The sequence below is a fragment of the Lissotriton vulgaris genome, chromosome 8 (genome assembly GCF_964263255.1).
Source record: "Lissotriton vulgaris chromosome 8, aLisVul1.2, whole genome shotgun sequence".
Classification (NCBI taxonomy): domain Eukaryota; kingdom Metazoa; phylum Chordata; class Amphibia; order Caudata; family Salamandridae; genus Lissotriton; species Lissotriton vulgaris.
Genome location: NC_141696.1, coordinates 686,884,086 through 686,901,562, shown reverse-complemented (window position 1 = coordinate 686,901,562; position 17,477 = coordinate 686,884,086). Strand labels below are relative to the sequence as shown.

General features: G+C 43.2%; 1 protein-coding gene across 1 annotated transcript in view; it reads left to right on the top strand.

The window, feature by feature from the left end:
• The window catches only part of SMS (spermine synthase), a 706,719-nt gene that overhangs the window by 306,820 nt on the left and 382,422 nt on the right, over window positions 1-17,477 (top strand). Inside the window, exon 3 of the mRNA XM_086934550.1 lies at window positions 14,298-14,385. Coding sequence (XP_086790676.1) covers window positions 14,298-14,385 — 88 coding nt within the window. The remainder of the gene's footprint in view (window positions 1-14,297; window positions 14,386-17,477) is intronic.

Genomic DNA, 17,477 nt, shown 5'->3' with positions numbered 1-17,477 from the left:
GGAGTGGTGTAGAGTGGCATCAAGTGTAGTGGCTTAGAGTATATTGTTTCAGAGTAGAGTGAAGTGGCGTGGAGTGGTGCAAGGCACAGTGCAGTGTTGCAGCGAAGAGTGGAGTGTTGCAGGGTGGCGTGTTGTAGGGTGGAGTGCACTGGCATAAAGTAGAGTGGTGCAGAGTGGGGTGGCAGAGAGTGCATTGGCTTAGAGTGCAGTAGAGTGGTGCACAGTGAAGTGCAATGGCCTAGAGTAGAGTGACCTAGAGTAGAGCGGCAGAGAGTGCAGTGCTGCAGAGTAGAGTGGTGTAGAGTGCAGTGGTGTAGAGTGGTGCAGAGTAAAGTGACAAGAGTGCAATTGTGTGGAATATAGTGGCTTACAGTGCAGTGCAGTTGTGCAGCGTGGATGGTCATTAAATGCAGTTGCATAGAATGTGATGGTTTTGAGTAAAGTGGTGTCTAGGGCAGTGGCATAGAGTGAGCGGCGTAAAATAGAGTGTAGTGTGGAGTGGCACAGAGTGTAATAGAGTAGTGTAGACTGCTGGGATATCAAGTAGATTGTTTCAGAGTAGAGTGAAGTGTAGAGTGCAGTGGTGCAAGGTAGATTAAAGGGGATTGGTGTAGAGTACAGTGGCATAGAGTGGAGCGAGACTGAGTAGAGTGACGTGGAGTGTAGTGTAGTGCTGTAGAGTGCAGAAGCATAGAGTGCAGTCATGCAGAAGAGTGTTGTAGAGTGCAGTGGCATATAGTGGTACAAAGAGAAGTGACATAGAGTACAGTGGTGCAGACTAGAATAGAGTGGCATAGAGTGCAGTGATGTACAGCGCAGTGGTGTAGAGTGACGTAGCGTGCAGTGACATAGAGTGCAGTAACAGAGTAGACTAGTACAGAGTATAGTGGTGCAAAGTGCAGTGGTACAAAGTAGTTGGCATAGGTGCAGTGGCGTACAGTGTATTGGTTTTGAGTAAAGAGGTGTAGAGTGAATTGGATTAGAGTGCAGTGATTTAGAGTACAGTGGTGTAGCGTAGAGTGCACTAGCATTCAGTGGTGCTGTGTATAGTGCAGTTGAGTGGAGTGGCACAGAGCAGAGTAGAGTAATTTAGAGCACTATGACATTGATTGCAGTGGCATAGAGTAGATTGGTGCAGAGTAGAGTTCAGTAGCGCAGATTTCAGTGGCACGCAGTGCTGCAAAGTAGAGTTGTAGATTGCAGTGGTGTAGAGTGGCATATTGTGCATTGGTGTAGTGTGCAGTGGCGTACAGTGGTGCAGAGTAAAATGACGTTGACAGCAATGATGTAGAGTAGCATAGGGTGCAGTGTCAAAGTATAGTGGCGTACAATGCAGAGGTGCAGATTAGATGGGCATTTATTCCAGTGGCGTTCAGTGTATTGGTTTTGAGTAAAGTAGTGTAGTGTGCAGTGGCATAGAGTGCAGAAGTATAGAATAGAGTGGCATAGTGCGTAGTGGAATAGTGTGTCATAGATTGCAGTGCCATTGAGTAGATTGTTTCAGAGTAGAGCGAAAGGTTGTTGAGTTCAGGGGTGCAGAGTAGAATAGAGTGGCTTAGAATGCAGTTACACAGAGCGCATTGGTGTAGAGTACAGTCATGTAGAGTAGAATAGGGTGTCATCAATTGCAGTCGCATTGAGTATAGTGACATAGAGTGTAGTGGTGCCGAGTAGGTTGGCGTATAATGCATTGGTTTTGAGTAAAGTGGTGTAGAGTGCATTGGCATAGAGTGGAGTAGTGCTGAATGCAGTTGCGTAGAGTAGATTGTTTCAGAGTAGAACGCAGTGGTGCAGATCAGAGTAGAGTGGGATAGAGTGAATTAGCAGAGAGATCACTGTATACAGTGAAATGGTACAGAGTAGAGTGCAGTGACATAGAGCTCAGTGTTGTACAGTAGGGTGGAGTGCAGTGGTGCATAGTACAGTAGTGTGGGGTAGAGTGCATTGACAAAGTGTAGTGGTGTAGAGAGGCGTGGAGTGATGAGGTTAAAAGTGCGGTGACGAAATGTGGAGTGAAGTGGCTTAGTGTGGAGTGGGGTAACGTGGAATATGCATGGCATAGTAGTGTACTGCCCGTACAGAGAGCACTTCTTAAATTGAAATGACCATTACATTTGCACTCACAAACCGGTTTACTGATACAACTATACAGCACACAAACTGTAATGTGTGGAAAAGTCATCACCCATTGTGTTGATTTGATTGTCAGCACTGTTCATTTACAGCCATTTAAATTTTGATGTGTTCTATCAAAACAAATGCCACTGGAGTCAAGCTATCCTGGCTGATGAGGGCTGGAAGCCCGTAACCGGTCCTAGAATGCTTGGACCGGCCTGACAGTTCGGGCTGGACTGTTCCCATTGGGCGCAGGGTCATGGCTGATTTGCATATGGCTGGGTCCAAACTGGAATGGCATGGTGAGCATAAAAACGATGGATTTAGGACCAGATCTCTGTACTTGGGTGAATGTATGATATTGTTCTGCTTTCTGTCCATTTTGCTATAAAACCAAATGTACATCCTGTCTCAAACAGCCCCCAGTAACCAGCATGATTGTCACATAAATCCTCTCACTTTGAAGTTGGAGAAATAAAAATAAACCCCAAGCTCCCTGGCAGACACAGCCTGACATTTGACCTCTGTGTTTGAATGCACAGCAAATGTGACAAGATAAGAGCAAGATTTGAAGGCCTAATTACAGAAAGCAAGTTCATAGAAGAATACGGTAAACCAGGTTTGGGCAACGGAATGGATGAACTTGAGTTGGACCGCCTAAAGCAAATTAAACCAGCAAATAGAAAGCTAGAAAATGTGAGTTAAAAACCACAAAACCAATGGTAGCAACGAGCGGAATGCATTCATAGGTCAACTGCCTGAATGTCCCCAGGATGTTGTTGGCAAACTAGACAGGTGTGCTCACTGGTAGGTTGCGACCTAATAAAGCAGATACCAGACCTCTATTTACATCTTCAGTTCTTAGGAAATCTACCTTTTCTGTATGATAAAAAGCAAAAAGAACAAATGGTGGATGGAATGCTGAACAAATCAAACGTTCACCCCCAGTAACAGATCTCAATTTAATCCATTGTCTTTTTGTTCACCACACCACTCCAGTTTGGAACCAGCCATTTGCAAATCAGTCTTGACCCTGCTCACCATGGGAACAGTCGAGCCCGAACTGCCGGAAACCAGCATCGTGGGACCGGTTTAGGGTATCACCCCTCAGCAGCCAGGCTAGCTTGAATCCAGTGGCACATTGAGCACAGAACCCACTTCTGGGAATACCCTTCCCACTTAGGGCAACAAAAGCAAAAAAAAATTAATGATGGACGGATTGCGAAACAAATCAAACATTCACCCAAAATCACAGATCTGAGTTTAATCCATAATTTTTGGGCTCACCACGCCACCCCAGTTTGGACCCAGTCATATGCAGATCTGTCTTGACCCTGCTTCCCAAGGGGACAATCCAGCCCAAACTGCCAGGCCAGGTCCTCCCTGTAGCAGAAACAAGCATCCTGAGCTTGCACTTTATTCCTGCTGACCAGTAGTAAACTGACTGTGATCCTACTTGTTGAATAGTTGAATTGGCATAGTCCTAATTGACATTTTTAATGTGCCAAGTCCATATTATATGGTGCAAGGTGTACCAAGTTTCGGGAAAATAACTGCCAATAGTTCACTGCAGCACCTTTAGTCCCACCCATTACAGTGACGATACAAACATGGCTTCAGGCTTACCCTGTATAGCCTGATTATAACAGTGTAAAAACTGTCTACCTTTTGACAGTTCAAAACCTCCATTTTAAATACTAATAAGTTGCCCCCTATGTAGGCCTTTTGACTCACATGGATTGTGCATGGTATTTAAATGTAGGACATGTAGAAACGTAAGGTTACCATGACCGTACAGTGACTAGCACTGAAAAGCTATTTTTCTCTGTGGCAGGCCTAGCTGTTCTATGTAGAAAATCAGAAAACAGTCCTATACTGTACACCCAGAAAAATAATTAAAGAACTATTTTAATAGCTATTAAAAATACGATCCAATAGTGAAGTTGGATTTTTTTGTATATATTTACATTTAGAATCTTTTAGAAAGTTACCTTTTCCCTGTCTGAAGTTTATTGAGGCTAATTTGCAATGTTCTCCAACTTTTCCCAGTAACTGAATAGCATTTGAATAGGTGTGATAATTGTCTCCGGAGCTAAGCAATAGGTCGCTGTGATTGACAGGTCTGAATAGTCCTTAAAAGGCAGGAAAGACTTCTTTGAGGTCAGCCGAAGGGTAGGGACTGTGAGTAGCCTCTTTAACAACACAGTGTGAAAATGTGCTTGACAGGTCAGCTGAACCACATGTGACACTTGAAATGAAGAGAGCAGGGCACCAAGGCAGTTCTTGTGTTGTATCCTCTGCCTCGTCGCTGAAGAACCCTACCTTTGTCCTACCAGATTTCTGTCTCTGGGTTTATTGTGAGTACAATGGCTACTTCAACCTGGATGTCTGTGTTTGATGTGGGAAGACACTAGTATTACCATAGTAGGCTGCCCACACAAACCTTCAGCACCCTCTTTAGTGTTGCTGAAGAATGTTGCTGTCTTGAGAATGCACAAAGTGGGTAGGGCTGGTCTGGGACTTTGTTATGTTATGTTACCAGGGTATTTGAAGAGCGCGCAGCTACTCTGAAGAGTATCCTGGCGCTAGGGGGGTGTGACAAAGCTGGCTAAGTAAGGCTATTGCTGGAACAACTTACGTTTTTAGAGACTTCCAGAAGAAGAGAAGATTGTGCATCTGTCTTATAGTTGGCGGCCTACAATTCCAGAGTTTGGCAACTTGCAACTAAAGAGATCGACCACCTATTCAGGAGCGGAGGAGCACAGGGGTGCATGCTAGCGACACAGACGAGGAGAGCAGGGTGCGCCGAGGCTGGCAGAACTGGACTATTTTTCTAAGATAAGGGGCTGCAGTGTCATGTAGGGCCTTAAAGGCCAAGACAAGAGCTTTGAAGTAGATCCTCTTGCTTTTCGGGAGCCCGTGAAGAGATTTCAGGTGGGGAGACGTCCGCGTCCTCGGGCCGAGTAAGAGTATTGCACTGGCTGCAGCGTTTTGGACCACCTGTAGGCGAGTAAGTATGTATTGCGGTAGTCCTAGGTACAGGATGTTAACATAGTCCAACCTGGATCCGATCAGGGCTTGGACCACTGTTTTCCTGTGGGGAACGGAAAGAGGGGTAAAAACTGTTTTAGCGTTTTCAGGAGGCCGAAGCATTGTCCGGCTACTTCTTGAATCAGTGATTTCATATTTAGAGTGTCCTCCATTTTCACCCCCAAGTTTTTAACTGACCTAACCCAGGTTGAAGGCGAATGCATGTCCTGTGGCCACCAGTTGCGCCACATAATGTTAGGGGCAGACCAAAAAATATAATTTCAGATTTTTCAGAATTACATTTCAGTTGATTTAGGTGGAGCCAGGCAAACACCTCGGAAAGACAGGAGCTGATCGCGTTGCCTCTGAAGTCTGCGTCCTTATCGCAGGTGAAGAGCAGCTTTCTGTCGCCTGCATATAACACTATTTTTGCCTCATGAGTCTCAGCCAGATTTGTTAGTGGAGACATCTAAATATTAAACAATCTAGGACTGAGGATGGAGTCCTACGGGACTCCCACCTTTAAGGGGGGAATGGCAGCTTTGAAAGGCAGAGCCCAGACTGTTTGTTGGCGGTCCGTCAAGAAAGAGACAAACCACTTGAGTACTGTCCCCCCGAAAACGGATTCCTGGAGCCTCATTAGGAGTCGGTCGTGAGGGACGGTATTAAAGGCCGCCGAAAAATCAAGTAGTATCAGTACGGCTTTGCCACCCTTGTCTAGAACGTCCTGATGGCCTCCGAGATTCCTGGGAGCGCCGTTTCAGTACTGAAGTTTGACCTGAACCCGGATTGGCTCTGATACAGTATATGGTTAGTTTCCACAAATGTGGTAGTGACCGAGTTGACATATTTTTCCAACATTTTGCAGAGAAATGGTAGAAGAGATATGGGTCTATAATTAGAGGCCATCTCCAAGTCCAAAGTCGCTTTTTCAGGAAGGGGCGTATTCGCGCCTTCCTCCACCTAGCAGGGACCAGCCCAAGCTGCAGGGAGACATTCAATATCCGGTTTACCGTTGGGTTGATGGTCACAGCTATTGATGCTAGGGTGGTAGCTGGGTGTGGGTCAGAGGGAGCCCCCGACTTCAAAGTTTTCATAATTTCAGATGATCTAGCCAAGGGAAGGAGGGGAACTCACTAAAAGATGGGACCCTGGTCCAGGGGAGAGAGAGGAGATGGGCTCAATAACTGTACTAGAGCAGGGAGGTAAGGAGAGAAGGTGTCCTGAATCTGTTTGATTTTATATTAAAAAAAAAAGCAAAGCCATATGTCCAACTCATATCTCAGAGGGGTGAAAGTCCTACCCACCGCTCTTTGGGATGAGAATTCTCACACTATTTTAAAAAACTCCTTACTTTTTGTTATCTTCTGCCTCGATTTTCGAGGGGAAAAAAGTTTGTTCTCCTAGAGAATAGGTTTGTGATGTGAATAAAGAGCTTGTTTGTAAGCTAGTTTATCATTGATGTCGACATTTTTACACCAAGCTCTCTCTAGGCGCTTGAAGGCGATCTTGCTTTTCTTGAGAGCCGGCGTGAACCACGGAGCAGAAACACACATGGACTCACGTTTAATTGTGAACTCTAGGAGAAAATTATCTTTTACTCCATTGTTTAGGATGTACCCAGTAGTGTTTCCCATCTATTAGCTCAAGCCAGTTATACATGTGGCATCTCCAGGAACTAACTGCTGGACCTGTGGAAGAACAGAAGAGGACTGGACCTACTGTGTTTACTGGAGAGAAGGGTTGAAGGGCTGAACCTGCTCCTTCTTGTTCCCAGGACCAAGAGATTGACCCCAATGGTCATTAGGCTGACCTGTTAAAACTACAGGGACACAATTAACTAAAAGAAGCCTTTCCTGCAACTTCCTTGCTGACTAGTGGCAACTGAATATGGACTGGACCCTGCTATTGACCTCTGCCTGACACCCTGTGAGTCTCTTAAGTGCCTCATCTGTCCAACTATTCCTACTTGAAACGTTAAAGTTTCATCTCTCTGGTGTATGTTAGCCATTTTTTTTCTAAATTAAATTCTGCTCTATTTTTCTAATTTGAATTTTTATTATTTACACTTTGACTTTATTACTATTTTGTTGTGCATAAACAATTTACACATTTCATAAGTTAATCCTGTCTGCTGTGAGTCTTTACTTTGTCTAAACAATAGAGCTCTTGTGGTAGGTTTGTGATACTTTTAAAATGTTCAGCATCGGTGCCTAGAAGATTTCATAAAGCAACCCCTTTGGAATGGCCAGTATTTAGGGCCAAGGAAATCGTTTTCTGACTAATCGTTTCCCCCAAGCAGTCGCCTTGACTGCCAGGTCGAAAAATCAGTTTATGGCCTTCAGTGGGGCGAGGGCCTTGGTGATCCGTCTAATAGGGTGAATGGGTCTTCGTTGGCCTTTGCAGTCGCTGAGCAGAATTCAAACTGCAAAAGGTTGATCTAATTTTGGGCTGGTTTTGCTCTGTACCTGCTGGGCACATGATGCTAATTTGTCATTGACACGGACAGGTAATGGGACCTCATTATTAGGAGACCCTCCAATGCAAATAAAGCTCTGGCCACATTTCTGCCCAGACTAGCGAGACTGCCTCTCTCTATTGGACGTAGATTAGTATACTGTCTATACTGCCCCCTGTAGACTGACCGCCCAATGCTAGTTATATAATTAAACCCGGCAATATTTTGGGATTCATGTCTTTCCTTTTAACTAACAACGGTGTAATTAAGAGGGAACATTACCCACCAAGAGGATGCTCCTTAGAAAGACTTTTCTTGCCTCCTCTCATCTGTGATCCCCGTTTGCGTCACGTGCAGTGTGAGGGGTATTTATCACCGCTACAGTTTACGGTGGTTGCTTTTACCCCTTTTTTAAAAATATCAAATTATCGTTTATACAGTTTTTCTCTGTTAATTTAGTTTTTTGTGTGTTTAGCAGGAACATCCCTCATTTAAAAAATTTAAAAAAAACAATCAAACCCAGGAACGCCAAGTCTAATTTTGACAAGGGTGACCTGTTTTATCACGTGCTTTGCATGGCGAAGCAAGCGATAGCATTCTGTCGCTAACGAGCACGTTGTAAATTTAGAATTATCTTTGTTGACTCTCCAGTACACTCCTCTTCCCACACCCACTGACAAGATAACAACACCGAGGCCACTTGGGTAGTGTTCATGGGAGATACAGTAATGGCCTTTACTGCCAAACGTGTTTAACGGCTCTCCAGCCCGCCTGCTCCATGCCCCGGGTGCCACGTGCCATTGTATTGGCACACGACTTAATTAACGGGACCTCGGGGTGGCACAGAGTCAGCAATGCGGGGAATGTGATTGTCGTGCACATTGTGACCTTGGGTGGTGTTATTGCTACAGAGGATAACGCCAAACCCTGTTGTGCCGTTGGAACTGTGAAAAAATGCATGTGAAATGAACGGGCGCAGGTTGTGGCAGCGATAAAATATTGTTCTCTTATTGCAGCTGTAGGAATCCACGCTGCCTCCTCCTCGCATCAGCCTTAAACTTTGGAAGAGCCCTAGTAAAAAACACAAATATAATACTAATAAAATAATGTTCACTGCGGCGTCGGACACCATAGGCGCTGGAGGCAGCTTTTTGGGGTCATAAGGTGAATTATACTCTTTCCTTTAATATATTTTATTTTATTGATAAATTAGAATATTTCCTTTATGCTTTTTTTTTTTAATATAGTTCTTTCTTCTCCCTTGCACGACTCTAGTCGCTTTCTGGATGATTCGATTGTATTATTATAGTGCATCATACCCCTGGAATGGTTGTTAAGCCTACGTGCACCAGTCCATACTCTTGTGCCCAGTCTCCCTTAATCCGAGCGAAAAGATGTTCCTACCAACAGAGGAGATGACGGGAGGACATGCTGCGCAGAAGAAATGTGAGCGCATTTTGAGAGCCAGGGCGCTTGATAGACGTATTTGCACCTGGGTCGCTGCCCAGAACATGCTAACTGGCCCCCATCTCGGTCCGGATTAGGTCTCACATTTGCCAAGACCTAAAACAAATTGTATGTATAATTAGATTTGGTATTAGAGCAACTTTTTGATTTTACTAAAAGTATATCTATAATATACATACTTAAAGGGGGTTTCAGCCACCTCTTTTCATGCATTGTTCTGCTGCGTTATTCACATTTTGCTTCCGCCCACTACAGCCTGCAGCATTGGGGCACTGGGCCAGCCTACTTCATCCACTGACTAACTGTACTTTGAGGGCCTGCATTTTGCTCTTTAACAACGAGCACATCCCACACAAGGTAGTTCCCTTCCGTGACAGTGTTTATGCTTTCACTTTGTTGTTTGGTGCGGCTTTTGTATTCTCAGCCTGATCTGCTAGCAGGATGCTACCAGATGTGAGCACTGGGCACATTCCAGCTTTTTCCTGTCTCCAGCTAATGCTGTTGTAAATTTCTTTTCAGTAGTCTTTCTTTATCTGACTTCTGCTGTTTCACAGCATGCCAGATTATGTCTATATGAAAAAGTTATTTATTAAAAAAACAAAAGTTCTTTATTAAGTAATCCTCTTTTTAATATGCACGCAACAAAGTGCATTTATATCTGCACTTGTGTTGCATGCTGGTGGTATGTTTTTTAATTGAAGACTACAATTATACTTAAAAACAAATGTATCCGGTTTGTCATGCTTATATGGCTGTCTATTGTGCTATTAGTGCTCTTGTATGTTGTGCTTATAAAGACATTTACCTATTCTATTACTAATTAATTAAAGCTGCACCATCTATTACAATTTACTATCTGTCTATCTTTGAAAATCTATCTATCTATCTATCTATCTATCTATCTATCTATCTATCTATCTATCTATCTATCTATCTATCTTGCATTTCTGTCCATCTGCCTGTCTGTCTACCAATATATCTCTTCATCTATTTATTTATTTATTGATTTTTGAAACTTGTAAAGCTTGGAAATGCCCAAAGGTGTCTCAGTGCTACGGACGTGATAGAGAGAAGCAGAATTATTGATTAAACAGCCAGGTCTTTATTTTTCTTCTGAAAGCCAGCAAGGTTTGGCAAGATCTGATCTCCAACGGGAGAGAATTCCACAAATTTGCCGTTGAGACAACAAAACGTTGGTCACCCCAAGAGGCAGTTTTGGTCCATGGCACTGGCATTGAAGATCGGAGTGGCCTGTTGGTGGTATGGATGACTAGAGAGTTTAGAAGGAAATGTGGACCTAAGTTTCGAAAAGCTTTATAGGCAATGCACAGTGCCTTGAATTTTATTCGATTCCTCACAAAAAGCCAGTGGTAACTTTTGATTACATGTGCAATGGGTTTGAATTTGGGGGTTCCTGAGAGCATTCTGGCTGCTGCATTCTGCACAGATTGCAGTTTTAGAATGACCTTTTGTTGTGCATTGGCAAAGAGTCCGTTACAGTAGTCCAGAGAGGACATCACAAAGGCGGCGACCAGCGTCCTTCCTCATTTGGGAGGAAGGTATGGAAGGATCTTTTTGATTGTTCTGAGTTTGTAAAAAGAGGCAGAGACGATTGCGTTCGCATGGAGTGCGAAGGTCAGTTTGTCGTCAAAAATAACTCCCACGTTTTTTACTTTAGAGATAGGGTTTGGTGGAGGACCGAGATCTGACGGCCACCAGGAACTAGACCAGATGGGAGAGAGCTTAGCAAAAATCATGACCTCCGTTTTATTGGAGTTAAGTTTAAGACAATTGCTGGCAATCCAATTACTGATGGCCAACATGCCTTTTTGGAAGCTGGCTGTAATACTTTCTCCGTTGTTCTTTATAGCGAGCACCAGCTGTGTATCACCAACGTACGATGTTAGGCCCATCCCATGTGCCTTGATGACTCTGGCTAAGTCCGATACTTAGATATTGAAAAGCGTCAGACTTAGGGATGAGCCCTGTGGAACACCGCACGGTAAAGTCATCTGGGCAGAATGGAAGTTGCCCAGTGTAACCATCTGGGTCCGGTTGGAGAGAAAGGAGGACAGTAGGTCTTTTGCTTTGTCCTGGATGCCCATTGCAGTGACACGGTCGATCAAGGTGTTATGATCAACCGTGTCAAATGCAGCGGAGAGGTCCAGCAGGATGAGAATTGCCGTCCCTCCCTGGTCAAGGATAGATCTTATTTCCTCTGATGCCATGATCAGTGTGGTCTCAGTACTGTGACTTTTACGAAATCCAAATTGGGTGTCGTCTAGTCGGTGGTGATCTCTTATGATCTTGGAAATTTGAATATTCATTAGTTTTTCGGCCACTTTGGCCGGGAAAGGCAGACTGGCAATTGGCCTATAGTTTTTGGTGTCCTCTGGATCCAAATAAGATTTTTTCAGGAGGGGTTTAAGTATAGTGTGTTTCCAAATAGTCGGGTATGTACCGGAGAGAAACATTGAATTACCTATCTCTGTCAGTACAGGGGCTATGATTTCAGTGACTGGGTTTTGTCTACCCACCAGTCTATGTAAATTCTGGTCTTTTTAAATAACTGGCTATCTATCTACCGGTCTATCTGTTTGTCGATCTAGCTATCTATCTGTACAGCTCTATTTATGCAACCCTATTTGTCTATATCTTTACCTGTCTGTCTCTCTAGCTATCTGTCTCTCTACCTGACTGTATGTCTTCTTACCAGGATCTCTACCTGTCTGTCTGTTTACCTACCAGTTTATCTAACTGTCTGTCTACTTACCAGTCTATTTACCTGTCCCTCTGTCTACCTACTTGTCTATCTTCACAGCTCTACTGGTCTGCTTGTTTGTATATCAGTGTATATATCTATATTTTCCCTTGTACCCTACTGTATTCCGGGTTGTGTACGTGTGCTCCGTTTTGCCTGGTTGGCTTCAGCTAGGTTTATTATGGCGGTTGTACCATCATTGTGTTCTTTGGAACACAATCATCTGCTGTTTTTTCTCCATCATGTGGAAAACACATTGCTGAGCTCTTAAATAAACACATCCCATTGGGATTGGGAATGCCATGTTCAAGCAGTAAGCTCATGGACTAAAGTGAAAGTGTTTAATTGGAGATTAATGATGTAAAGCTGTATTTGGAATTAATGAAGACAATTTATTAAATTGAGTTTGGAATTTTTATTAATAACAGTTGGAAATTATTGGTTATAGTTTGATTTTGAAACACAAATCACCATATTGAGCAGAGGGACACCATTCATAATTGTTTAGTGTTTATACCATTTATTTCACTTGGCCGTCTTCTGAGGATTCAGAAACGTATCATTGAGGAGGAGATTAGTGCTTTGTTTAGCACCTGCTTTTTTATGACTGTTAAGGGAAGAGCAGCTTGTCTATTAACCTAAACATCTGCCACTTCATTCCCAAGAGATCACTTAAGATGGTCAGGTTACCTCATATCCTCTTAATGCTGCAGCTGGGGGGCATGTTGTGTTCCATAGATCTCATGGAATTCTTACCCGGGATCTTCACAGGATAACACTTAGGTTTGGGGCCCATTGGAAGCGTCAACTGTTAGCACAAGGGTCTCCCTTTTGTCTCTTTTCTGCACAGAGAGGAATTTTTCCAAAAGGTTTGCTGATTGCTGAAGGAGGAACTTGTTTCCATTGTACCAAGGTTTTCCTGTTTATATAATTGGTTGTTAAGAGCTACTTTTTCTTCGGATGTCCATTTCCCAACAGAGTGTCATCTCTCTGCATTCGTCTGAACTGGTTGTCCAAGTCTGTGTTTATTCATCATCACCCTTCAATCACGTTTTGTGGTGGACAGAGCGGAGAAACGTATTTTCCCTCACAGTACATGAATAAAGGGCTTTGTAAAGCCCCCAGCCACACCTCCCTTTATGACATTCCACCAAGGCATGGTGGTTTCAGAGATTTAAGACTTGCTGCTGTTTACTGCATCTAAAGCTTTCCCCTTTGTCACCTCAGTATCAGAGCTGCATAACCTCATGTTTCCAAAATCTGGATTAGAGATGGTCCCATTTTCATTTGTCCCTTGTTCTCCCCCAGTAAGAGGAGGCCTCGTTGAAGGATGGATTGCTCCACGTTGTGTAAGTCAACCCTGATCTCCTTCTGAATACAGAGTTCTCCGTCCTCTCAGATTACAGATCTGGACCTACACTGAGCCCACTTGAGGCGCACAATCTTTGGTATCTAACTGGACTATTTCAATATTCTTTCCTAGGTCAGTCACAGAAGAGTACTTTTCCACACTGACAATATCAGATGGGCGGTTGCATCAGGTAATCAGGGAGGGCCATGATCTCTGCTATTCTGTCCGTTGGCAGTTGATCAATGGAAGTGGGTGCTGTTCTGTTAAAAGCACGTGTCTGCAGCCCATCTATCGGTAGTGTCGGATATGCAAGTGGGCAAGCTCTGACAAGTCCTCAAGCTCCATGCATAAACATTGTAGGTGTGTCACTGCTCTGTCCTTGTAGGGAAACCTAAATGTAAAGACAACATAAATTTCTCTATGCCTCCTGAACGGCGAGAAGAAGTAATGGTTTAAAGGCTCATGTAATGGTGGCTACTCATCTGTGCATTAGAATGCCATGAGCAGAGCTCTTGCATACAAGACTAGCATGGCAGTGTTAGCGAGTGCCCCCAGGAGTGTACAGCGTTCTACTCTTCTCGTAGTGCAGCCACAAGCGGACAAGTTGCCACAGTTGTAAATGTTTGTTTTGTCCTTCCTGTGTCCAGCAGGATTTTTCGTAGCATTGGCTTTCAGATCCCCACTTACACAAATAAACAAAATACATCTTAGAGTACAAAATGTAATTAGACGTTTTTTTCTGGACAACCATTTTCTAATTACATTAGATGCCACTTTAAACTGCTGTTTCCAGGATCTAATATTAAAATATACTATCACTATGGAGTTGCTGTGTATCCTATCTGTATATTTTTCCCTTCACTCCATCACTCTAGTCTACTGCTGTTTTCGTCTCTCAATGATATGCTACTTGTGTTTCTGATAAAGTGGATGATGCTGGAAGCATGAATCGGTTGCATGAGTTTTACTTCTTGTTACCCTCTATCCAATGATTCCTACCTTTCTTGACTGGATATAGTCGCATGTATTACTGAAAGCAGCTGCTTAAATCGGTTGTGCTGCATTTTATTGATGACCAAGGCCCTTATGTCTTCTCAATCCTTTTTGTTTCGTAGTTTTGCAACCTTGAGAATATATCCTCACGGCTTAGTTTTGCTGGATGTGCAGACCATCAGCAGTGATCCCAAGGATGAGGTTGAACATGTAAGTTTATCATCTGTTAAATAGATCAGTTCTTCCTATATGTTTGGTTTACAATGTTTGTGCACTTTGAAAAGGACATTTCAGTGTCTGCTTGCTGTATTTACCTACGTTAATCAAAGGCTATTTAAGTTTGTTTGTGTGTACATGGTGTTCGTATAATGTAAACCTGCCCAAAAAGGCAACATAGTGCTCTACAGGGTCAAAGGCAAGCTCACAGCCAACAACTGCTGGGAGAGGTGGCTGGGTTCTGGGAGCAGAAGTGCACTATTACTACAATGTGGTGTTGTATTTTTAAAGAGATGTGCCTTTCAATGCTTTCTAAATTGAAGTAGCTTTGTGGTGGATCATATGGATACAGGTATGTTGTTTCTGATCCTGTGTGAATAGATAGAAAAGCCCAGCTGTCTTATTTCATTCTTTAACCCCTTGCCCGCGGCCGGAATTCCGCTCCTGTGCGGCACATTCCGATCGCGGGCGTGGTCATGACGGCCCCCAGCCGTCATCAGCACACGAGCACTGTGTGCCATGACGGCTGGGGGCCGTCATCCGCATGGAAAGGGTTAATAGTCTCCTGTATGATGATTGGCTGGCTGCAATTGTAGAACGTTACCTCTTTATGATTGTATACTGTTGTATGCTCTTGCTATGTTGTGGCTCAGCATCAGTCAGTCTGCCTCGTGGGGTTACTTGGGTGTTTGTATCAAGTAAGTGGAATTATGCATGGGTAATATTCCATGCGGGGCAGTTGACGGGTGGCTGACTGAGCAGAGGACGCAGTATGGTACGGGGCTTCTGATATCACGTGCAATGTACTTAATCTTCAAGAACATCAACAGTCGCAGTGTGGATCACTACATAATTGTTGGCGACAAGGATGGATAATTTGGACCCAAACATTGTTTAAAAGATCGACTATAAATTGCATGTTGGTGCAGTGGAAGATTTCCTGTCACAGGATTTCATTGGAATTGAGTGCTACACGCATTGGGGCTTGCTGATTCGGCACACAGGTTGGAGAACAAGTTTTTTTTTCCTCATTTGTTTTGTTGTACCTATTGGAATCGGAATGGCAGTTGGAGTCAGCACATACTGAGTGGTTATTGTGAGGGAGCCTCCGCAAGTGGTCTTCTCCTCGAGCACTGCATGACCATTGCTTGCTCAGTGTTGTTCTGCCCCACAAGCGGCCTTTTTTGCTGTGTGTATATCACAGTCATCACATCTGGAGCATAATTTCTTACATAAACTGGTATACGTTCTGATTAACGAAATAGACCGCAAACTTGACGCGCTTGCGTCATCACGTTAGAGACGGCATCTTGAACGTTTTTTGCTCGCTCCATTTCAACCATGGTCTAGTGGTGCTTGGTGACGGGCACACCACTCTCTAACAGCGAACTCTACAGTTAAATAAAAAAAATTACACAGTGCACATCCATATCGGTGATTTGCACACCAAGATTTTTCTTTGTGCTTTCGAAGTACTGGAGAGAATGTCCCACATTACAATTGATGAGGTATTAAGGTCATCAAATATTTATTTTATTTTTTTTAAGCTTGAAGGAGTGTTCGTTCTGTTGGTTGGGTTCCTGGACTTTAATTTGTGGCAACACAACAGTTTGTTGCCCAACCACAGCCATTTTTATTACTTTCTGCAGGAAAATCAATTGTGAAATGGCCCATGTGGTACAGAAATTTAGGGAACTCTCTTTTAGTCATTGATGCCAAGAAGTTTCATCCTGAGAGTAAAAAAGTGATTTTATTGAGTTTCCTTGGTGCTGAAGCACAGGGCGTTTATGACAACTTGCCATAGATAGAAGGACCTGAGGATGAGGATTCACCATGGGATGACTTGTGTGAAGCTGTTGCACATTTGGATGAACAATTCGGTAAACAGCTGAATGCAATAATTGAAAGAGTGATTTTTTTTTTATACGTCAGCAAAGTTGTGATGAAAGATTTGATGAATTTATAGCTAGTTTGAGGATTTTTGCAGCATCTTGTGACTTTAGTGATAGCATTGACACACATCTACAAAATTAACGGGTGTTAGGCTTCTTCAACCAAAAGATAGAGTAAAGAATGTAATAATTCCTCTATCTGAATTAATTGGTATTTCTAAAGAGGTAGAAAGATCTATATTATCAGAAAAAGTATGATAAACTAGCAAAGAGGAAACAAGTGTAGAATCGATATGTGTAGATAATAAAAAACAGAAGAAAAAGTGAATAAGTAGAATTTAAAATGATTAATCCCCCAGAACACTGCTAACGCTCCTCACTCAATTACAGAGTATCCGTCTTCTGCGCCCTTCAGTGAACAAGAAGCAAAAGCCACTACTTTAGACTCACCATCCACCACCTGGGATAACACGCCTCCCAAACCTTGAATACTGGCATCAGTTGTCAAAGTTGTTTTTATCAAAATGTCCTAATGTACGTAGTTTACCAAAGTTGTTCTTGATATCACCAAAAGCCATTGCATTCTCATCTGGCCACTCAAATTTGGAGTTTTTTTGTCAACAGTCTCAGACGCAGAGATAAGCTGGCAACATTTTGAATAACTTTAGAACAAAACTCAGCCAACTCCAAAATGAAGTCACTTGATCTTTGTTCTCTGGTGTAGGTGCTATCACAATAATATTGGCTAAATCCAACTTGGACTTATTCCCTTACCAGAGATAGTATGTCCCAGATAAGTCACAGAGTTCACACAAAATTTTCATTTCTCTTTCTTTATCAACAAAACAGCCTGTTCTCTTGCAAGCGACCCAGTACCTTCCACAACTACTTTTCATGCTCATGCTGGTCCTTGCAACAGACCAAAATGTCGTCTTGGAAAAAAAGTACTTTATGTAAAACCTTTCAGCACTTTTTTATGACTCTTTGAAAGCAGGCAGCAGTGGAGGCCAGCCCAAAAGGCATGCAGATATACCTATAGGCACCCGAAGGAGTTACAAATGATGTTAGATGCTTAGTAGGCGGGGTGAAGCAATACATGGTGATAAGCAGAGGACAGATCCAGACCACTGAAGAACTGGGAATCTTTAATTAAAGCTAAAGTTTCTGAAATGTTCTGCAAGGGTTGTCTGTCTA